The following is a 23,809-nucleotide window of genomic DNA, read 5'->3' on the forward strand; positions in this document are numbered from 1 at the left end:
AATTGATCGAATCAAGCTATCACAGGCATCCTTTTCAGTTAACTTGCGTCTTAATGAACCCATGTACACTATATGGCCACAAGTATGCAGACGCCCCTCCTAATCGTTGTGTTCAGGTGTTTCAGTCACACCTTTTACAACAGCTGTATAAAATCAAGCACATAGTCATGCAATCAGTAGAATGGGTCGCACTGAAGAGTTCAGTCATAGGACGCCGCCTTTGCTACAAGTCCATTTTTTTTCCTGCTAGATCCGCCCTAGCCAACTGTAAGTGCTATGACTGTGAAATGGAAGCGTCTAGGAGCAACAACTGCATGCCTTTCCTTTGTTTTAAACCATCTCTGGACGCAACATCAGCATGAACTGTGCTCAGGCGCTTCATGAAATAGGTTTCTACGGCTGAGCAGCTGCACAGAAGTCTAAGATCACTATGTGCAATGCCAAGAGCCAGCTGGATTGGTGTAAAGCTTGCATCCACTGGACTGAAGATGCTCACTGGACAGAAGGTCTGAGAATCAGTGTGTAACCTTAAGAATCGTCATTACCAAAACACACATCATCTTAATGAAAACCTTGATATTATGTAGTGCATATATAGTAGTATGTATAGCTGTTTTTGTCAGCCCTGTACTTGCTGGTGTTCACGGGTTCTGCTCAAAATGAGCTAAAATTGTCATGACCGAAACATTTGGTAAAGTGTCGGTTTTGTTATGTCTGTTTTAGTAGTGCCAAAATGGAAAGTTCAATCTTTTGTTTTCATAAAATGAACATAACTAAGGCGTAGGGTCACTATTTCAGTCTAAAGTCCTAGTTAAAAGCCTGCAATGTGTTTTGAACCACAATCCCCCCCCACACACACACACACACACACATACACACACACACACACCCCAGACTGAACAGCATTAAAAAAAAAAAACTGGAAGTGTGTGGGAGTTAATGCAGTGAGGACAGACAGTGGCCAGTGCTGTGTACAGCGGCCGCAGGCTACTGGTAGACCGCAGGCTGCCTGTGCCCTGCGAAGCGGCGGTGGTGGCACTGACAGTTAAAGCTCTGTGTGCGTGTGTTCTCAGATTTAACGCGGAACAGACGGAACTGACCGAGAGGGACGGCTCACAGGAGAGCTCTGTTCAGCGCATGTATGTACAAACTCTGACAGTCTAGCGTTACTCACAGGTGCGACAGGGACACCACGTCACTGAAGATCCCATCGGGAAGCTCCGAGATGTCGTTACCATGCAGGGACCTGAGGGAGAAGCAATAAAGCACATCAGCGAGGGACACCTCACGACGGCCTTGAGCTGCAGCGTGTTCAAAACGTGCAGTGGAACCGTGTTTCACCTTTAAGGCTGCCGTTTAACCTGTTCTTCTCCTTTATTGATGTCATGTCTCAATACTGCTGTGGCATTTTCACACAACGCTGCCAAGCTGGACTAGAATGTGCTCCCTCTTAGACACCTGAAGCACCAGCATCTTATCATTAGACGGTTCAACACGCTTGCAGGAGAGCACTAACTGACAACTCTACAACTCGGCCACAACAGCTAACAGCCGCCTGCATTGCCTAGAATCATGCTGAGTGATGGAGGGAGATTGAGGATAATCCCACCAACCACTTTTTGCCATGTAAGCGATGTAACTGACACAGCTAGCTAGTTAAATGCGTTTATATTTTCAGTGCAAATCAGCGTAAAACGTATCTATTTTGATTGAATGTAAGTCATCTGTCGTGGATAAATGTCTACAAGCAGAAAATATAGGATTTTATTTTTAATGTATTGTAAATTTAGGCTAACTAGTGCAGTGTAAGCTTCCGTTGCTCACCAGCTACATTAAAATGGGTGGTTGGTTAGTGTAGTGGTTAACACCGCTGCCTTCTACGCTGTAGACTGGGGTTCAATCCCCACCTGGGTAAACACCCTACACTATACCAATAAGAGTCCTTGGGCAAGACTCCTAACACCGCCTTGGCCTGCCTGTGTAACAATAATCAAATTGTAAGTCGCTCTGGATAAGAGCGTCAGCCAAATACCATAAATGTAAATGTAAAATGTACCTCTAGTGCTAAAATGAAGAAGCCAGGGCAGAAAACGCGTCACGGCTGATCGATTACATTTGGGGCGATGGGCTGAGTAAATCTGATTTCATGCCAAACTGCTCCTTTAACCTCATTAAGGGCACCGTATTCATAGAGCAGCGGCTACAAGGAAAGAGGTTCCTGTCACTTTAACGGGGGCATTCAAGCAGCCACTGTGCATGTGTCTTCGTCTGGTAACTTCTGGGAACGGCCTGTTTTTGGCACTGAGGTTTGCAGTGACAGCCACAAAGAGAGGCTTCACATACAAAAGAATGCAAAAAATTGCATTTTTCCCCTCAGTCTACTTTATCAGCGGCCAGTCTGGTCTGGTCACGACGTCTCCCATGAAGCTTCGCTTTCCTATCTTGTTCCCAGCCTTCAAACTGAAAGGGGTCCCTGTGAACCGCAGCTGAACCCTGATGCTTGGCCCTTCTCATGAGAAGGCAGCCCGATTCTTTTAGTTTTCTTTTTCGACACCTGTCGCTGGTGCCACGGCGGACGTTGGGGCTATCTATTTTCGCGCTGCGGGCTTGGCAGCGAGCTCCAGTGGAATTCAGTGGAGCAGAGTGTCGGGTTACTGCGGACAGACCGCACTGGTCTGGCTGAGAGAGACAGAGAGAGAGAGAGACACAGAGAGACAGAGAGAGAGAGAGAGAGAGAGAGACACAAAGAGAGAGAGAGAGAGAGACACAAAGAGAGACAGACAGAGAGAAAGAGACACAAAGAGAGACAGACAGAGAGAAAGAGACAGAGAGAGAGAGACAGACAGAGAGAGACAGAGAGAGAGAGAGACACAGAGAGACACAAAGAGAGAGAGAGAGAGAGAGAGAGAGACACAAAGAGAGAGAGAGAGAGAGAGACACAAAGAGAGAGAGAGAGAGAGAGAGACAAAGAGAGAGAGAGAGAGAGACACAAAGAGAGAGAGAGAGAGAGAGAGAGACATTTCCTTCCTTGTCTCTCAGCGAGGTGATTAGGTGACAAGACTGAGAGGGCTTAATGGCTGTAAAACAATATGGACATCTTAATCCGCCAGGTCATTACCACGTGTTGCCAGAGGGACCCGCACTACAGGCCAAAAGTATAGAAGCACAACACAATTTTCTCTGCCTAGGCATAAAACTGAAGCCCAAACGTGCAATTTTAAGACCCAACTCGCCCCGGCCCGACTGGTAGGGCTAAATCTGAAACCCAAACCCGACCCAAACTTGCTCGCATTGCTGCAGAACGGCTGCTGAAGTCCTGCTGCTATCACAGGTCAAAATACCTGAGAAGTTCACCAATGCTGAATCTCTGGGCTGCAACTTTCATTCTTTTGTTGACAAATTGAGTTTAGTCTTGTAATCAGCAGCACGGACTGCATTCGACAGAAGTAAACACAAGAAGTAAAAGCTTTTCCCCCTATTTTGTCCAAGACGAACAGCTGATGTTATTCCATGGTATGGTTGGTAATCCAAACCCAGAACCAAGTGTTCTCTAGTACAAAAGCCCTGTGTTGCACTGCAGTAACGAGAGAGAATGAATTAAATTTTGTAAAATACTGGATAAGGAAAATGATCCCAACCAAACGGCAGGCGTTTGCACAATGTGAGCTACAACCAACCACCTACAAACCTCTTTCCCTTACTAATACATTCATTTTATTATTATTATTACCAATGTTAGTTTATTAATATATGCATTAACATTATAACAGTGATTAGAATTCAGTCCCATTTCACTCTGTCTCTTGTTTTATCGCTCTTTCTCCCCTACCTCGCACCTTCCCTCCAGAGATGCTTTGTAAGCCCTCACCCTCGTGTCCCCTCAAGGCCAATTAGCAGCCTATTAATACCGAATCGAAACCACGTCCGGCGCCAGATGCAAAGAAGCTCGGGGCTGCTCAAAGCTAAGCCGGGTTAATTATTTTTCACTCGCTTTGCTGTTCTAGTTAACAGAGAAATGGAACGAGCCAAAGGTGACACTTTATGGTCGCTTTAGCACCCAAGTGCAGATTTTGTGAAGGCGAGCTTAAAAACGTGCAGCCTTTCACTTTGAACCTCGGAGCCTTTTTCGAGACTTTCAGCAAACTGTAAAACTGGTCGGTTTGTAGTCGAGTGGCGACGAACTTTGGGTGCTTTCATTTAACCAAAACGGTGGGGGGGGAGGGGGGGGGTGCCACCAACCGATATTTTATGGAAAGCCTTTGATGGATCAGACCAGCAGTAAAGAGATCAAAGTTTCGGGTAACTGTGCTCGCTTCTGTTGGAGCTAAATGGTGATGGAGACAATAGGGTGGTCCCGACTGAAGAAGCTGGCTGATGGGGGTGGGCGCTAACAGATCTTTTAAGAGATCTGTGTCATGGCAAAAGGGGTACATTGCAAATGAGGCCGACTTATACGGCGCGTCACTGAGTAAGAGCAGACAGAGAAACTGCTAATGCAGATTTATTAACATCAAAGCCGCAAGGCAGGGCGGAAAAAAGCCTCATATTTCCTAATGATCGTCGGATTTCGGGATCGTTTAGGCATAAAAGTGGGGGGTGAGGGGTGTTCATGGCTTTGTTGCGGCCCGTAAAAAAGCATGTCTGGTGGGCCACATGTCAACAGTCTGCTGCTTACCCCCTCCTCCCTTATCCACACATAAGCACAGGCAGAGATATAGTGTCTGCAAAACATGCCCCTCTGCTTTGGCTGCACAGTCCCATCTGTCACAGCATCCTCGCTTTCTCTCGCACCCGTCCCGATCGCAGATGGCTTTTCGCTTTCCTCGCGCTGTGGCGGGAATCTCCTAAATCCGATTCTCTTCATGGTTTCCTTGCTCTAACACTGGTGAATGCTTGAAGTACATATGAGAGTACCATCATCATCTGCAGGCCTTCTTTCAACGCCTGAAATTATCTCCCTGCTAGGCAGTTAAGTGAGCCATGGCTGATTCTGAAGGATGCCTAAATGTCCTGGGCCCCTACCAAGTGCCTCAGAATGAGAAGCGTGATCTTGGTTAAGGCTCTGTGTCTCTCCCAATATGCAGTAACTGTATCCGTTAGGCTGTAAAAGGCATACACGAATCCTACAGTGCATCCGGAAAGTATTCACAGCGCTTCACTTTTTCCACATTTTGTTTTGTTACAGCCTTATTCCAAATTGAATTAAATTAATCTTTTTCCTCTAAATTCTACACAAAATACCCCATTGTGACCATGTGAAAAACGTTTTCTCGAGAGTTTTGAAAATTTATTAAAATTAAAAAACAAAGAAATCATATTTACATAAGTATTCACAGCCTTTGCTTAATACTTTGTAGAACCACCTTTGGCAGCAACTACAGCCTCAAGTCTTTTTGAATATGATGCCACAAGCTTGGCACACCTATCTTTAGGCAGTTTTGCCCATTCTTCTTTGCAGTACCTCTGAAGCTCCATCAGGTTGGATGGGAGACGTCTGTGCACAGCCATTTTCAGATCTCTCCAGAGATGTTCAATCGGATTCAAGTCTGGGCTCTGGCTGGGCCACTCCAGGACATTCACAGAGTGGTCCTGAAGCCACTGCTTTGAGATCTTGGCTGTGTGCTTCGGATCGTTGTCCTGCTGAAAAATGAACCGTCGCCCCAGTCTGAGGTCAAGAGCGCTCTGGAGCAGGTTTTTATCCAGGATGTCTCTGTACATTGCGGCATTCATCTTTCCCTCTATCCTGACTAGTCTGCCAGTTCCTGCTGCTGAGAAACATCCCCATAGCATGATGCTGCCACCACCATGCTTGACTGTAGGGATGGTATTGGCCTCGTGATGAGCAGTGCCTGGTTTCCTCCAAACATGACGCCTGGCATTCACACCAAAGAGTTCAATCTTTGTCTCATCAGACCAGAGAATTTTGTTTCTCATGGTCTGAGAGTCCTTCAGGTGCCTTTTTGCAAATTCCAGACGGGCTGCCTTGTGCCTTTTACTAAGGAGTGGCTTTCGCCTGGCCACTCTGCCATACAGGCCTGATTGGTGGATTGCTGCAGAGATGGTTGTCCTTCTGCAAGGTTCTCCTCTCTCCACGGAGGAACGCTGGAGCTCTGACAGAGTGATCATTGGGTTCTTGGTCACCTCCCTGACCAAGGCCCTTCTCCCCCGATCGCTCAATTTAGACGGCCGGCCAGCTCTAGGAAGAGTCCTGGTGGTTCCGAACTTCTTCCATTTACGAATGATGGAGGCCACTGTGCTCATTGGGACCTTCAACGCAGCAGTAATTTTTCTGTATCCTTCCCCAGATTTGTGCCTCGAGACAATTTTGTCTCGGAGGTCTACAGACAATTCCTTTGACTTCATGCTTGGTGTTTGCGCTCTGACATGCAGTCAACTGTGGGACCTTATATAGACAGGTGTGTGCCTTTCCAAATCATGTCCAATCAACCACAGGTGGACTCCATTTAAGCTGTAGAAACATCTCAAGGATGATCAGTGGAAACAGGATGCACCTGAGCTCAATTTTGAGCTTCATGGCAAAGGCTGTGAATACTTATGTAAATATGATTTCTTTGTTTTTTAATTTTAATACATTTTCAAAACTCTCGAGAAAACTTTTTTCACATGGTCACAATGGGGTATTTTGTGTAGAATTTTGAGGAAAAAGATTAATATAATTAAATTTGGAATAAGGCTGTAACAAAACAAAATGTGGAAAAAGTGAAGCGCTGTGAATACTTTCCGGATGCACTGTACATCTGCATTCCTACTCTTGACAATTTAGAGGTCTGGAATATGAATGATGCCTTTAAAACATCTCTGGAATCACTGCACCTTGAATCGGAGAAACCTGGCTAAAATCAAAGCCCAAACCTGACCCCTATCCATGACAGAGGCCCAACTACCACTGCTAAAGCTGACCCAGACCTGCAGACATGCTTTAACAGCCAGTGCGTACTTTGACAGTGGCATTTGTTTCTAGCTAGTAGCAGCTATGAAACGACTGCATTCATGGTAAACGAATCACGAGGAGATGATGTAGTGCCTCTGTGGCCATCATCTCTCGAAAAACCATCTCAAACTCTACGTCACAGGTGATCAGTGTCCTTTTTTTGGGATGTAACAATCAGGTTATAATATCTCCACAAAGACAATTGGTATTCATCCTCAGTAAAATCAGCTTTGTTGCACACAGACTATACCATGCATGGAATTTGCATGTGTGTATTATATGAAAGAAAAAAAACTTAAAAACAAAGGGAAACCTACTGCATAAAAACTTTCATTAGAAAACAAACCAGAGGCTGGCCCGAACCTGATATTACACATGAAAAATTGGCCCGAACTTGGCCCAAATATTCCATCAAGGCACCATCAGGTCAGGTAGCAGACATCTCCACCTGACTAAGCCAAGCTGAAATGCATGTGGGAATGACTTTGAAACAGAACAAAAGAGATAGACGTACAGCAAGCGGAGGGAACGAAGCCCCGAGAAGGCAAGGGCCGGAATGCAGCGAAGGGCGTTGTAGCTCAGGATCCTGTGCAGGGAAAGACAGCGGAGTTAACATTAACACGGATTGAAAAATTTATCACATAATTACAAAGGAATGAAAACAAGCAGAGCTTGTTTCTGGCCCAAAACTGCACATTTAAATGAGCATTTCTGGCCTAAAACTACACATTTAAATGAGCATTTTTGGCCCAAAACTACATATTTAAATGAGCATTTTAGGCCTAAAACTACACATTTAAATGAGCATTTCTGGCCTAAAACTACACATTTAAATGAGCATTTCTGGCCCAAAACTACATATTTAAGTCATTAAGCAGCAGAAACATACAGGGTGGTGAGTTGACTCATGTTGGCGAAGGAGGAATTCGTCAAGGAGTTGATTTTGTTGTTACTCAGGTCACTAAAAAGAAACAAGACTGTTAGCTCTGAATACAGCACGTACAGCTCTTTTCATCCAAAAAACAAAGAAACGAACAGGAATAAAAAAACAAAGCATACAAACGACAGAAGAAAAAATGAACGGAAGGCAGGAAAACTCACACCAGCTGCAGATACTTGAAGGCGGCGAGTTCTTTTGGCACCATGCTAAACTGGTTGCCGTCCAGGTACCTGCAGAGGGAGAGAGGGGCACGGTTAGAGGCCAGCTCTCTTCCCATCTCGTCCCTTGCCGTGAGAAAGTATCTCTCATTCCCTCAACAATAGACTCCCACGCCAAGTCTGCAGCCCACTGTGTGGCAACAATAGGGCCGCTCTTTCTGCTTTTTACCGTTTGGATTGCGCTGGCGAGGGGTTCGATGGCAGCATTGGTGGCTATTGGGTTCATAAGGGCTCGAGGAGGCTAAGAAAGTCAGGACAAAACCTCGCTGCGTGTCCCTGGCAAGGTTCGGTGAAATAGTTGCATCCTTATGCGATGCAGCCTTAAGATTATTACACCAATGCACAAGAGCAAGTGTGGTTAGCATTGTATACATCTGTCCAGATGATTGATGACCGCATGCTTTCTGGTATGCCTGTTGGTGCATGTATGTGGAATGTGTCACTCCCACCACACACACAAAGTCAGGGCATTTCGTCTCCTCTGTCCCACTGTGTCCCCCTCCCCATGCCCCTCCCAGTGTGTATTCTGTTTTGGAGAACACAATAGAGGCCACCAGAGGGGTGTGACTTGCTGCAGGGGGTTCAGTGAAATGAGCTGACCCTTTCACACCCACCCGGCTGTCCCATGGGTTACACCCGTGGCAGACCCCATTGTGCTCGGGACCCACTGGGGAAAGGAAGAAAGTTTGGTGGTGGTGGTGGGGGGTTCTATCTGTTTGAGGTTAATTATAGTGCTTGAGGAGCAGCAGCAGATGAGTAGATGAAAGCAGCACACCTGGACAGTACAGGTTTGAGATCAGTGAGAGCACCTGTGTTGGAAATGACAGGTTGGTCTCAACGAAGGGTGCTACAGAGCCTTGGGGGCCTGCAAGGGGTGGAGGCAGACAGGTACTATGCAGAAGTAAACGACCACCCATCATTTATTCACTCCCTATTCAGATGATTAATATTTCGGTGCCAGGAAAAAGCAGAAAACATCTAAAAGAAAATTACACAGGAGCTGCTTTTAGTGTTTCCATCTTTACCTTTATTTTCAGAAGACCTGCTTTCAGTTTCTCCAAGAATCTGCAGACACGCCTCCAAAGCTCAGTCTTAGAAGCTGGTTGATGCTTTTCTGAAGCGATCAAACCCATTCAGTGGTGTTGAGGTCTGGACTCTGGGGTGGTCAGTCCATCGTTCAGCTTCTTTGTTTGGTGTGTCCATCTCCTTTTCTCAGCGAGGTTCTTCTTGATCAGCTACACGTCCTTTCAGACCCACAGCGCTGAGTGGTCTTCTCACAGTGGAAGGATGGACAGAAACCCCTGTGGATGTTTTCAGATCTGAAGCAGCTTGATTTTCTCCTGTCTCTCAGAGATCAAAGCTTTAAGCGCTGTTTATCTGGTGGGGACAGTGCTGCTGGTCTACTAGGCCTTCCAGGTGGTTGGTAGGAGTCCCATTTTCCCTGCAAATTTCCCTTAAACGTAACCATTTTCCCTGCAAATTAAATCCATGAAGGGTGGTCTTAGACTTTTGCACAGTGCTGTAATGTGTACGTGTGGATGTGTAGTCCACATATTGACAAGGCCTCACCCGCGTCATTCCTACTCATCTGCATGCAATTTCGCCTTGAATGCTTCCTCTGGTGGCGGAGGCTGATACAGCCTTACATGTTCGCCTCTACCCCTGTGCCTCCAGTTCTTTGGCCCTTCACTTGGGAATGACATCAGTCTCAGCTCCAGGAGCTCCTGGGAGCCCCACTCTGAGGAATGTGGCTAGGAAAGGAGCTGCACACTGCTATTTATTTTTCTCTTGGCCTTCTGTTTATAGCTAAACCTGCCACTTCAGGGCTCAGAAGAAGGAGATGGAAAAAAAAATACTTTGAAAAGACAGAACAAAAGTGCAAATATCAGGTGTCAATATGTCTCAACTGTTTATTCTCGTTCCTCAAGCCCACTTGTTCGTTTGTCTATTTGTCAATCTGGCTGCCTTCTCGATTCTAAATCACATTGTTTAGCTTTTGTATAGGAAACGGAAAAAGTGCGGTGGCACATTCAGCATCTCCTTCACTCCAGACTTACAGCTCAGTAACGTTGCGGGGAATGCCTTTGGGAAGGGCGCGCAGGTGCTTGTTGCTACAGCGTACCACCGTCTCCAGGCAAGTACACTCACTGGGGCACTGTGGGCGGGGCACACAGCTGGCATCCTCTTGGCCTACACCATGGGACGTGAGAGGGAACACAGAGGGAGTGGTCAGAGACAGGAGGTGAAAGATACATGAAGGCAGATGTAATAACAGAGAGTAGAGGCCTTCACAGACATGATAGTAAAGCCCAAACCAGACCTCTACCCATGACTTTGAGACCTGACCCAGTCAGACTGGTACCGCTAAATCTGAAAGCCAACCCGAACATGAACCTGCTCCCATGCAATAACAGCTGGATTATAACAGACAAGGTTTTCCATCCATTTTCCTTCAAATAAACACCAAATCACTAAACGGAAAAATCATGTAAAGTCACTCAATGGACAACAAACCTGAACCCACCCCAATTCCGGCCAAAAACTAGTCTGATCACAGCCCAAGCCTGGCCTGATACCAGCCTGAGCCCAGACATGAGTGCCTCAAGCCTGACCTGATCCCAGCCCAAGCCGAGACATGATCCTGGTCCGAACCTGGCTCAAAACCTGCCCCAAGCCTGGCAAAAACCTGCCCCAAGTCCAAACCCTGTTGGGCTTGGCTTGAGTAGCTGGCCTCTAGTAGAGAGGCTTACATGACAAACAGAAGCAAGACACAATCTAAGCTTGGCCTGATCTAGGCCCGAGCCGAGACTTGACCTGCCCCAAGCCTGGTGATTCTTTCCCGAACCCGACTCAAGCCTGGCACAAGCCTGGCCTGAGCCCAATATTTTGACACGCCCTGTCAGGTTTGGCTCAGGTAGCATTGACAGTTGAGCATAGAGGCATACATGACAAATGGAAGTGAGACACCGTGTTATAAAGCCAGACAAAGAGATAACAAAAGAAAGATGCATGGCGATGAGAAGACAACAAAGTGCTTGAAAGAAAAAGAGTTTAAAAAAATAGAAGGTTGGTGTGTACAAGTATAGAAATGTATAGGTAAGAGTGGAGAGGTGGAGATTGAGATAAGAATGGAGAGACAAAAGACTGTGAGAGGCAGAGAGAGATAAATGGCAAAAGAGAGACAGGCACATTCATCCATGAGAGAGATAAGGCTGGAAAGCGGTTGGCACAGTTTAATGCAATATTGATCTGGAGAGCAAAAGCAAATGACCCAAGCAAGACAAGCAAAAGGCTTCATTTTATTCTATGAATCTGAAAGGAAAAAAAAAAAAAGTCAACGAATCGTTTCAGCAGTTAAATGATTATTGATTAGTAAACATTTACAACAGTCATCTTTTAGACTGTTTTGTCAGGTTCTAGACAAGGGATGGGAGTGTTCTACCTTCTTCGCAGCGGAAATCTGGCAGAGCTACATCTTGCAACGGGATCTCCTTCAGGAAGGCCGGGCGTTGGCAGCGTGGGTTCCCTGTGACGATCTTGCGGCTCCGCAGCCAGTCGCCCAGCCATGCCAGCCGGCAGTCGCAGTTAAAGGAGTTGGCCAGCAGGTTCCTGCCACAAAAACACAGAGGACTTAGAAGACAGTGCATTCCAGTCAAAGATCCAAGCATGTTTCCTTCACACTAATTGAAACCAGCTCTTGTTCCCAACCTGCAGAGGAAGTGGGGTCAATTCAGTTTGATATTTGATGCTAACTGTAAATTGCTGTAGTTGTGGAATATACACAACCAGATGGCTCTGTAAAACAGTCCGTCAGATTTGTTGTTGCAAAGCTTGCAACAGCAAGACCATAGCTTTGGGCTAGTGCAAAAAACTGGACAATGGTTTAGCACATACAGAGTAGAGAGGGTCTGAAGGGTGTCGAAGGCTCCAGGCGTAATAGTGGTCAGTTGGTTGTCGTAGAGGGACAGCAGACGGACGTTGTGCAGGCCAGTGAAGCTGTTGTTGTGGATGCAGCTGATACGGTTGTTGCGGAGCATTCTGAAAAGGGAAAAAAAAGACAATGTTAGTATCAGGGTTATTACAGCTTTGTAGCTTATTTTTAGTTTTAGTTTTTTACTGTGGTGTTGATCGTGTTTACCATTTTAGTTTCAGTTTTATGTTCTGAAATGTTTTAGTTTTTATTAAAGAAAGGGTTACTGTTATGATTAAGGCCATAATAATGAATATTTGATAAGGGTCGAATAAACCATCAATATACATTATTATACTTACATTAGATATAACAGAAAATGAACAACTAATGGAAAATAACTAATTGTAATATCTTTCTTTCTCCACAGTATTTGGTGCGTTCGCATTTTACCCTCATTTTCAGGAAGCTTGCTTTCAGTTTTTCGAAGAAATCTGCAGGGATATTTTCCCACAACCCTGAAGTTCAGTCTTAGAAGTTGGTTGCGTTTTCAACTATTCACAATCTGAGTAACTCCGATCACATTCAGTGAGATTTGTTGCAACTCTAATACAATCATTTTACACTGTATAAACTGACCAGAACCCCTCGCATCACAGTGTCTAGCCAGAGAGTCTCTTAAAGAAACAGCGTCCACTAAAAACTGCCATTTTAAAAACTTTTGCAGTTAACAAATAGATTTTTTCTACAGTTTCAGCCTCATGCCACTCCGTTAAGAAGCATAGCCCGCCGGCAGCTCAAAATCAACCGTATCATATATACAAATAAACAAAAATTCTAAATCAAAAAGGCCACTTGGAGAGGCCACCAGGGGCGCAGGACATTAGTTAGAATTAGCTTGAATAACTTCAAATCAGTAGCAGGAACCAACTCCAAATTTTGCATGGTGAAAGTATTTGTTGTTGTTTTCATCATATTTTAGTCATAACAGATTCATTTCAAAAGCTTTACATTTTTTCAATTACAAGTTTTAAGGCTTTTCAGTAACATTACAGCATGAAATTCTCTCTAGTTTCTGTACTGCTCGAGTAAAAGGCCTCAGTTTGGACGTGTGATTTCAGGCGGAAAACAGGAGGTTAGCAGTAATAACCCTGACTACCTTGTTATTTAAAACAAATGAAAATGCCGACTTTTTGAGTAGCATACAACTCAAAGACAAAGAAACTCACAGCATCCGCAACCCCTCCAGACCCTTGAACATCCCACTCCGTACGGAGTCCAGCTGATTGGCGGTCAGGTGCAGCTCGTTGACCGAAGAAGCGCCCTCGAACACACCATCCTCGATTTCCGTTATCTTATTATTGCTGAGGTTTCTGTGAGACAAACAGGGACATTAGAGAACAGTCGCCACACTATGTGTTGAAACCAAAGCACGGCTGAACCTTCAGATGTCACGCTTACATTTTTTTCAGCTGCGTTAGAGTCTTGAAAGCGCCGGTGGCCTCCAGAGATGTGATCTCATTGTTGTTGAGGCGGCTTCAGGGACAGCAAAGGAGAATAAGGTCAGTTTGGGAGATAATGACATTCGGAGGCAGAAGAAGACAGCGGTACAAGTCCTGCTAAAACAATCAGTCACAGAGGCAAGGCAAATCCCACACCCGCATCCCTTCTGGATGAAGATGAGTGTTCAAGCTTTTCAACATTAATGACCGTCAAAAACCACATCCTAAACTGAGGCAATGGCTTTTGCCACTGGAGATACATTTCCATCTACAGGAAAGAGAACTTGACACGGTATTGGAAAAGGTGAAAAAGAGTAATGTTTGTGGGATGTTGTGCTTACAGCTCAGTGGTGGAGGCTGGGATGTGTTCAGGGACCTTGGTGAGGCGCAGGTTGGAGCAGTCCACCACGTTGGACTCGCAGCGGCACTTGGCTGGACAGACTGGGTCATTGTTGCACTCGTTGTTCAGCCTGGTGTCCTCGGTCCCTGAAGGAACACAGATAAAGAATCACAAATCAATCAAAGACCCTCGTGAACATTATCCCGGGGCCGAAAGGCGCCTGCAAGTTTTGGCCTCCTCCTCCACCCTTGGACATCCCCCATCCTTCCCACACCAGACCACCAACTTCATTCAAATGTTTTCCTCTCGGAGTAGCTCATCAAGTGTTGGGTTGCCTGCAGCGACTCGTCTATCAGGACCTTCACTGGCAGATAATGTCTTTCCCAGTCGAGGTTCCTGCTGCCTTTTGGACGATGTGGTATGAAACACCAGTGGCTTGGCGCTTGCAGGTCTATGTGGGAACTGCTTTGCCAGACAAACGCACCAGGACTACGAAATCAAAGCACTTCAGCGGAACCTTGGAGATCTTGGGGGGGACGTTTCGGTAAGCAAAGAGTGTGATTATTGTCCCCGGAGGACATTCGCGCAACCCATACAGATCGCTGTCCTTAAAAAACAGGAGTAGACCGGACTTTTCTCTCACTGTTTGTGACTCGCTAAGAATAGGCCTTATGTGCCAAAGTGCTTGAAGGCAGTTATATAATAGGCGTTCAATAATTGAACACACGGATTGCACTTGAAGCCACTTATGGAGGGAGCCGTTGTGTGCTTTGGTTGGACGGCGCACTATTGTTGCTCTTGCTACGGCTTCGGGGTGGCTGTTAACGAGCCGAAGTGCTCCCAGCTACAGCGTGTGGGAGAAAAAGTCCATGCTCACTCACCACAGACAAGTCCATCCGATGAAAAGTTAAAAGCTAATTTGTTATTTAACCAAAGTCCTCGTCCAGGGCAAAACCACAAATCCTTTTCAAAGGAATCTGCAGCAGGGAATGACGCAGTCCTGGATCAGTACACCATTCTTCGACAGTACAACCATAATCTGCAGCTCATTTGTGCCCTCATCCACCGAATACCGCTGTGTGGAGGTGGAATGGTGCACTGTGGAAAACCCAACCAACTCGGATTTCTTTATAGTGGTGGTAATAGGAACCAGGGGCTGCATTGTCTCTAATGCAATGAGTTTTTATACGCAATGCTGATGAGAAGTAGTGGCAATTCTGAAAAAGTAATGTGACTATATTGCCTTTTAATGTCCTGCGTGCATCTCATCACTCTGAATCTATTTTAACCCCAATTCATGGCAATAGTAACATCATTTTATGAAGTTCAGCCCACAGAATCGGAGTTACAACGACATACAATGTGACTAGCACAGTATCTTATCAAGCAAAATCATCTTTAATCTAGTTAATATTTTCAATATTTCAATATTTCTCTCCTGTTAAAATCATATGCTTATTTTAAGATTATTTCATTTCTTTACAATCATTTTTTCCCCTTATTTTAAGCAATTTTATCAAGTAAAATTATCTTTGGCAGATAATGTTTTGTTTGAAACAAGCTAAACTATCTGCCATTACACTTCATGTTACTTCAAATTACTTAAAAACAGAAAAATGTCTGGAAATGAGCTAAATAATCTACAATAAGTGCACAACCATATTAAAATAAGCAATATTAGACATATCGACAAGAATTAAGACGATTTAGCTTGACCTGATACTATTTTTGGCAGTGTCAACACAAAGTAGCCCAAAAACGAAACAATCAGTTCATTTTTGGCTGTTAATTCATGTTCTTAATCAAAAGAGTCGCACTAACAAATCACATTATTGATAAAGAGCAGATTAACCAGCCGAAATAGATGCTTTTCTTGCACCTGCCTTAGTGTGTTGAGTCCAAAGCTTCATGTAAAACTATGTTTCAGGCAATGTGTTCATAACCGAGGGAGCTGCTTTTAGGGCCACTAAACACTTCAGACGTCTGATTTCCATCACCAGCTTCTCTAGAATGGTGCAGTTTACGATCACGTCCAACCACCCTGAACGGCTTTGCTCCTTTAATCAGTTTGTTATGAAGAAATTTCAGAAATTCAGAGAAAAGTCCCCTTCGAATGCGCGGGATGACCGGTTCTACAGGGCCAGGCGGACGTGTTCTGCTAAGGTCAGCGAACAGGGGATCTTTTTTTTTTTTTTTTGTCCCACTTTTCTTTCCACTTCTCCCCTAGACTGTTCTCAGATTCAGGCCGTCTAGGCGCACTAATGATCTAGCATTAACGAAGGCTTTGGGTGTGACTTGTGGAAGCCGTATTTCCTGACTGAATGATAACAAACAAACAAACAAACAAAAAAAACGCTCGAGAGGAAACGGAGTTGGCAGAGCTCTTTGCTGTTTCTCGTCTTTTTCAGGAGGGGTGAAAATGGGCGGCGAATCCCACTTTGTTCATCACTTGTACTCTGAGTTCCAATTAAGACCTCATCTGTGCTGGAAACCCGGAGTGATTCACAGCTGGCTGGAGGGGGGGAGGGCTTCGGTGAAGAGACGAGATTCTCCGACACAGACCATTTCAGACGTCCTGGGGCTGTTTATCTTTCAGAACTTTTCTATTGCGTAGGAGGAAGGGAAAGGGAGAGGGCGAGCGAGAGGAGGGAGGAAGCGAAATAGAGAGTTGCTAGAGAGCTGCAGCGGTAGAAAACCTCAGGACAGTCGCTTTGTCTTATGATATAAGGCTTCCTATTATTCATCTAATAAAAGGCCGTTCTGCGGGACGGCGCTGAAGCGCTTTCAGCTTTTTATTATTATTAGAGGAGGATAGATAACGCATGAATCAAGCATCTCTTTGATCTTTCCAGAGCTTAAATTTCCATTAAGGCCTTCTGCCAATGTCAGCGCTTCATTTCGTTCACTTGACTGCTCCCCATAAAATTATATTCTTGGAAAAATGCTCTGGTGAAAGGATCCGGAAACACCTCTAGATATGAATCTCTCTGCTCACCCTCTCTCCAGGAACCCCCCCCCCCCCACCCCCCTCGCCGCCCCAGCAGACCACCAATTCCCCCACCCCCCCAGCCGAGGCCAACTTACTGCAAACAACCTCGTTTGAAAGTTAGACAAAACAAAACGTCACAAAGAAACTGAACACTCGTCACTACAGGTTCTCTTCTCATCCCGGTTCCGAGATCATTTGAGAGGAGGATTTACGGGTTCCATTCATCGCTGAATGAATGCCTACTATGCCGTGTGATGGAGCAAAGCATGAAAGGCAGAGAGAGAGGGGGTGCGGAGGAGTGGGGGGCAACAAAATAAAAAGGAAAAGAGAAAGCCAACGAGGAAGGGTAGGGAATGTTGAAGCCCACTCACCTGGAATGGAGTACTGCTCTTTGGCTGTGATGGAGACAGAAGGAGAAAGCAGTGACATCAGTTAGGGGCAGTCAAATGGATGCAGCATTAGGCGGACGAAGGATTCCGATTCAGATTCGGAATCCAAGGCATGAACTGTGCGGTCAACTTTCTGGCTTTTTACCTGTCTGACAACAATTTCCTGCTAACTAGTAACAGAAAGCCCAATAATATAGCAATAATTATGTAATTACACTGTTATAAACCGAGGGCGGTTTTAGACGGATTAAATCAGGCTCTCTCATCATCAGTTAGAGCCTACACACATGAGAATTATGGTTCTTCTAGGGTTCTTTAGTATAAATAATAGAAAAAGATTCTACGTAAGAGCACTCAAAGAACCCTTTACATAATTAAAGTGAAAGCATGTTTTAGATGGTTTGGGCACGTGTTGTAGAATCTTTTTAAAAAGAGCTCTATGCAGCACCAAAAAAGGGTTCTTCTACTGTTACCATGTCAGGCTTGTTACAATAGAAGAACCCTTTTTGGTGATATGTAGAACCCCTTTCAAAAAGCTGCTATACAGAAGCACCCACAGCACATCCTTCATCAGTCTGAAGAACCCTTTCATGAAGCAAACAACCCTTTAAGCATAGGGTTCTATGAGTGATTGTTGTTCTATAAAGAACCAAAGAACCCTTGAAGAGCAATAATAAGTGTGTGCTAGTCAGGTTTAGAGGTGTCCATTATGATACCATAAGTGGCCGATTTTGACATTTCTGAACATTGCGCCATTCATTCCTATGGAAAAACAATTTGTACGAAGACATGGAAACCGTACTTCCGATCTATCCCAGAAGTGTAGGCATAAATCTCAGGTATGGACTGAACATTTGCACCAAGTTTGGTGGTTCTATCTCAAAGGCTGTCAACTTAATTACCAAGAGTTAATTATTAAGTTAGAAGTTAAGTAAGCAAGGCCAAGTACACCTAATAGCGTAATCTTCAGGCCTTGGAGAATAGCTAAGGCAAACTGGCATGCCTGAGGGTCTCTGCTCCACAAATAAGAGCATGCTTGGCAGCTGCTGCTTCTCGGACTAAGACTCCGCTCTGAGACCGTGTTTACAGGGATGGGCCCATCCAGACCGGATTAGACAGTTGTTAGTGGAACCACTGGGGAAATATGTGCCAGGCTGCAAAGCTGCAGCACTAGCCCATTTCTAAGACGCTAGGGGTGAAAGGAAGGTGCTGGGAGGAGGAGTGTGGGGGGGGGGGGGGGGTGTGTTTGCATGAGCACTGGTTAGAGTGTGAAACTCAATGCCGTGGCTGGGTGATGTCAGCTCTCTTTCTGGCTTCTACATGAAACTAGAAACACTATATGCCAATGCGGTAACAAGGCCAGAAAAAGTAACTCGGAAGAACAATGTAAGGAAAAAAAGCCCAAAGCTCTTTGTTTAGGTCCCCAACCACAACTCACTCGCTCCTGCCTGAGACTAAAGGCAGATCGCTTTTCTTCGCTGTCTGAAAGCACATCGATTAGTCTGGGACTGGCAGTTAGATGCAGCGCCGTTCGGTTTAGTGATGACAGCAACCCCATGGAATGCATGTTAAAGGGAGATGGAGGGAATGTGCAGCAATCGGATGATCTGCCAGAGTGGGTGAAAAGGAAAGCTGAGGCTTACCAGAACAGCGGAACTTCTTGCTCTTGATCTGGCCGATGCGCTTGTTGGCGAGGCGGCGAGGGCTGGCGCACCGCGCGCCGCTGGTCTCGATCGGGTTGGAGCGGAGGTAGTCGGCCAGCCACTTGAGATTGCAGTCGCAGATGAAAGGGTTCTGAGCCAGATGACTGTAGCGGGGAAGGGATAATGATAAGGCCTTAGCATGCAAACAAACAGATACTACCCACTGATAACCGACATTAAGGATGTGCCGTCTAATTTGATATTCGAGAACTTGCATTCGGGAGCCTGTATCTCCATTTTTGTCATTTTTCTGTTTTTGACATAATCTGAAAATGCCTTTTGGCCTTAACATTGCGCGTGAATTTCATGAAGAATAGACCAAAAGAAACCGCTAAAAAATGACTTGGAATAATGTCTGGTTCCATTAACTTGCATTATAAGTGAAGTAGGTTTTTTCATTTTCCTGTATTGTCCCGTAAAGTTACCATTTTTGAGACAGGATATATATATATATATAAATATATATCAAATCAACAAGAAAACAGTAGACTTTTACATCAGATGAGCCACAGAAGCTCCTTCTTTCCAAAGGATACTAACACTAGAGCTAACCATTACAAAGTAAAATGTGACCCTTATTAGTCCCACAATGGAGAATTTCACCTCCGCACCCACGCAAGAAACACCCACATACACACTAGTGAATACACACACTGGGTGCAGTGAGCACACCTACCCAGAGCGGTGGGCAGCCCAATCCACAGCACATCTGGGGGTCAGGTGCCTTGCTCAAGGGCATGTCAGTCACACACTGTTGGCTCAGGGGATCAACTGCCGACCTTCCGGTCACAAGGCTGGTTCCCTAACCTCCAGGCCACGACTGCCTCGGGGTGAGGTCTCGTCAACTCCTACATCTCGTTAGTGGGCCAATCTAACACCTATTTAAGACCAGCCAGAGTAGTTGGCCTAGTAACGAATGCTGTGTCCTACTTAACCCACAAGTAAGAAATCGGAACTTCTTTTTTGGCCTCCGCGTGTCCGAGCTACTCAGCGGGGAACAACACGGACACCTAAACGAAACAGAGCACTGCCAGCGCTGAGCTAAACAGATAATGAAACACCACTACAATATTAAAGTCTTGGTTGCTTTGAGTTGGAAGCTTTAGTCGTCCACAGCATACACCAAAAAGGTTTCATACTCGAAGAAATATGAGCAAAACGGTCAAACCTACAGTCCTCTTAAAACTTAAAATTGCAATTTCACTTTCTATGATGGAGAGCAACACACTAAACAGTTAACAGTTAACTGAATTCTCATCCCTAATTCAACATCGGTAACACTTTATTTGAAGGCTACCTACATAAGGGCTTTATGACGCATTCATAAGCACTGAATAATGCGTTTATGAAGCACTACTTGAACATTTATTAAGTGCTTATGTCGGTTCTCGCAACCTGACATAAGATGTTTTATGAAATATATGACATTGTACTGACATAATATGAATAAACATTGAACATATTTACAGCACTAAACATTTAAAACACTATACATAATTGCATCAATCATCTTGTCCATGCCATGGAGGGAAGAGGGGGTGATGTCCAGGCATATTTCACCTGATATCAATACAATGTCTTAAGAATGCTGACATATATAGTTATGTATAGTGTTTTAAATGTTTAGTGCTGTAAATATGTTCAATGTTTATTCATATTATATCAGTACAATGTCATTTATTTCATAAAACATCTTATGTCAGGTTGCGAGAACCGACATAAGCACTTAATAAATGTTCAAGTAGTGCTTCATAAACACATTATTCAGTGCTTATGAATGCGTCATGAAGCCCTTATGTAGGTAGCCTTCAAATAAAGTCTTACCTTCACATCTTTCCTGTAAACTGATCACTGGCTCATTTTAGATATTGCAACAGAAAAGCCTTTCAAACTCAGGTAACTACTATTCTGCCAACTTCCCCACCGTTTTGACCACATATACTGTGGTCATTTTACAAAGTCAGAGCTCATCCTTGGGCAACTGTAGCACAGTCCAGCAATAAGGGGCCTTCAGGTTACCTGACAGTGCTTTAGCAACACTTAAACCTTCCCCCCTCCATGCTTGTTGTCGAGGAGTTTGAAGAGGTGGCGCACAGTAGCGAAGGATCCCAGAGTGCTAGCTATGTCCCAACCGTAGCTGTGGTCATTTGAGCAATGCGTCTAAATCCAGAGCAATGCATGCAGCGGACAAAGGGGCCCCTGTTTATTTAAAGCTGTCTCCTGGAATTTGCTCTAAATATAATGATCTTATAACGGACTTTCCATCCTTTCTAAGTGTCATCCAATCTGCCTTGTTGATTTCAAAACCAAATGTTTGGCAGGAAAGAGTAAAACGATGAGCATGACTGTGTGCACATGCACGCAACGTTATATCCACTAGCAGCTCAGCTAGGTTTGGTGCCAAACGACAGCAGATATGTTCTACACGGCGTATCAAGCGAGGCTGAAGGGTATTGTTCTTTATATTCCACTGAGTCGGGAGCAGTTAGGGAGGGCAGGCTATTGTTTGACGTGCCCGTAAGGCTAAAATTACCAGGCTGAATGATTTATGACGCTCTTCATGTCCTCACCACACTGCCGTATTATTAGATAAGGTTACAGGTGTAAACAGAATAAATATGTGCTACTGCATGTTTCACGGTGGCAGTACGGCAGAAACGCGAGCGCACTTTTGAGCTCGAGTACCCGTCAAAAGATTAAATGTCATTTTCATAATCAAACAATTTGTACTGAGTCGCACACTCCACCCCCCAACAAGCAGTTTTCTTTAATCGGTGTAAGTGTATGTGCTCCTCATGAAACATGCTGAGAGAATGCCATATATGTATGTATGACGTATGTATATGCATATGATGCACACGTATGTGTATGGATATATTTTATAGATCACAGTTGTCGGACGAAAACCTTGTATCTCCTTGAAAAAATCGACTTTTAACGCAACCAATGTCAATGGAACCAGACGTCTTTCCAAGGCATTTTTCGGCTGTTTCTTTTGGCCCGTTCATCAAGAAATTTACACACAATGGAAAGAGTAAAAGTTATTTTCAAATTATTTAAAAAAAAAAAAAAAAGACAGCAGTGACTTCATTATTTGCCATTAATGAAACGAATGTTACGGTACATTCACTCTTGCAGGCATATACGTAGACAGACCCCAGTGGGTCTTTCGGCTCTTGTCCTAAAGACTCTTAAGTGCCCTCTTAGTTGGCTTGCAAGATAATTATGCTTTGTATTAAAAAACACTTCATCCTCTGATTGGATTATACAAGCTTTATCTCTCTTAAAGTCATCTTACTGGAATGTATTTAAAGCCCTTTTTAAGCGTTGGGGATTTGGAGACCCCTCTGGTAGAACTGTGTAATTGCTAGCGACGTGCGGAAGAACAGCGTTACGTGGGTTGCGCTTTGTACCCCTTCCCTGAGGGGATGAATCTGATTGAGCGCTGCAGGGCGATTAAACGAGAACGTGGTCGTCCCTCTCATCGTATCTTCATCACTATGATGTCGATTTTGCATTTGAGACCTAAACACAGAGCCGGACCACATAATTCTCAACATTTCTGACTATATTACTGTGTCAGGCTTTGCTGAGTGGCTCACAGTTGCACATGGATCCCGTATCTTGGCTTGTTTTTAGTGTGTTGATGCAGCAATGCAGCTCTCTCAGTTTTAACAAAATCTCACAGTGCTAATTTTTAAAGGTATAGGTAGAGGCAACAAGACAGCATGGCGAGTAACGCTAAGGCCTTGTACTGTAGAGACTGGGGTTAAAGTCCACGCTCAGGCATTAAGGCAAATATTTCATATTTCAATATTTGGTTGGTTGGTGTAGTGGGTAACACCTCTGCCTTCTACGCTGCTCAGAGACTCAATCTCCTCTGGGTAAATAACCTACACTATACCAATAAGAGTCCTTGGGCAAGACTCCCAACACCGCCTAATCCTACCTGTGCAAAATGATCAAAGTGTAAGTCACTCTGGATAAGAGCGTCAGCCAAATGCTGTAAATGCCATAAAGGCCTGCACCCTTATATAAATGGGAGTCCAAACTTTTAACTGGTACTGTGGTTGGAGGGAAAAATCCAAAATACAGTAACCCTGGGCTGCGTTTGCCAAGTTTATGCTCAACATATGGAAGAAAATGGAACATATCATGTGTTTTAAGTCCACTTGCATTTCCTGTGAACGTGCACTTGCATAAATGTGAGTGTGTGTGTGTGAGTGTGTAACACTATGAGTGTGAGTGGATCAGGGAGAGTAGAGACCGGTCACCCCGGTGCTTCTGAAGCCCAGAGGGGGACCGTCAGCACAGCAGGGAGGGATAGCGGGTACTCACAGAGTTTGAATGGCACGCAGGGAGGCGAAGGTGCCCTTGGCCAGAGTCTGGATTTTATTGTCATACAGTGACAGCAGAGAGAGGTTCTGCAGGTCCTGGAAGGCGTTGGCGCGCACGCAGTGGATCTTATTGGCATTCAGAAGACTGAGGGGAGACAACACGAGAAGAGAGAGAGTAGACTGATGAGAGCAGGTCAAACAGGACAAAGCGTAAACACTTTTTTCGATTACACTCGTAATAAATTGAATCGGACCATATCGATTGGGCATGCTTGGCATTTTACGTTCATCACTCTCTATTTGGGTGTGCAGCAGTTATATAAGCGCGCCCTTCCGAAAGGACCACGAGAACTTACAGCAGCTGGAGGGCGTAGAGCCCGTCGAACACTCCTTTGGGCAACTCGGTGATCTTATTCCCATACAGGACCCTGCGGATCAGAGAAACGGCTTTCACACCAATGAAGCACAAAGCCAGAGCCAAGCACATCTCACACATCTCCGACTGATATTTCCAGCAAGTGTAACTGTT

General features: G+C 44.9%; 1 protein-coding gene across 4 annotated transcripts in view; it reads right to left on the reverse strand.

The window, feature by feature from the left end:
• Positions 1–23,809, reverse strand: part of slit1a (slit homolog 1a (Drosophila)) — a 150,917-nt gene that overhangs the window by 18,843 nt on the left and 108,265 nt on the right. For 2 of the 4 annotated variants that reach the window (XM_037533009.1, XM_037533007.1), the window contains exons 12-25: positions 23,637–23,708; positions 23,282–23,425; positions 18,884–19,047; positions 17,223–17,246; positions 13,864–14,008; positions 13,482–13,556; positions 13,250–13,393; positions 12,005–12,148; positions 11,553–11,719; positions 10,168–10,300; positions 8,054–8,122; positions 7,842–7,913; positions 7,467–7,538; positions 1,175–1,246 (exon numbers count right to left, since the gene is read on the reverse strand). In XM_037533009.1, coding sequence (XP_037388906.1) covers positions 1,175–1,246; positions 7,467–7,538; positions 7,842–7,913; positions 8,054–8,122; positions 10,168–10,300; positions 11,553–11,719; positions 12,005–12,148; positions 13,250–13,393; positions 13,482–13,556; positions 13,864–14,008; positions 17,223–17,246; positions 18,884–19,047; positions 23,282–23,425; positions 23,637–23,708 — 1,497 coding nt within the window. The remainder of the gene's footprint in view (positions 1–1,174; positions 1,247–7,466; positions 7,539–7,841; positions 7,914–8,053; positions 8,123–10,167; positions 10,301–11,552; positions 11,720–12,004; positions 12,149–13,249; positions 13,394–13,481; positions 13,557–13,863; positions 14,009–17,222; positions 17,247–18,883; positions 19,048–23,281; positions 23,426–23,636; positions 23,709–23,809) is intronic. The other 2 variants (XM_037533010.1, XM_037533008.1) reach the window with 1 other exon arrangement.

This window comes from Pygocentrus nattereri, chromosome 22 (assembly GCF_015220715.1).
Source record: "Pygocentrus nattereri isolate fPygNat1 chromosome 22, fPygNat1.pri, whole genome shotgun sequence".
Taxonomy (NCBI): Eukaryota; Metazoa; Chordata; class Actinopteri; order Characiformes; family Serrasalmidae; genus Pygocentrus; species Pygocentrus nattereri.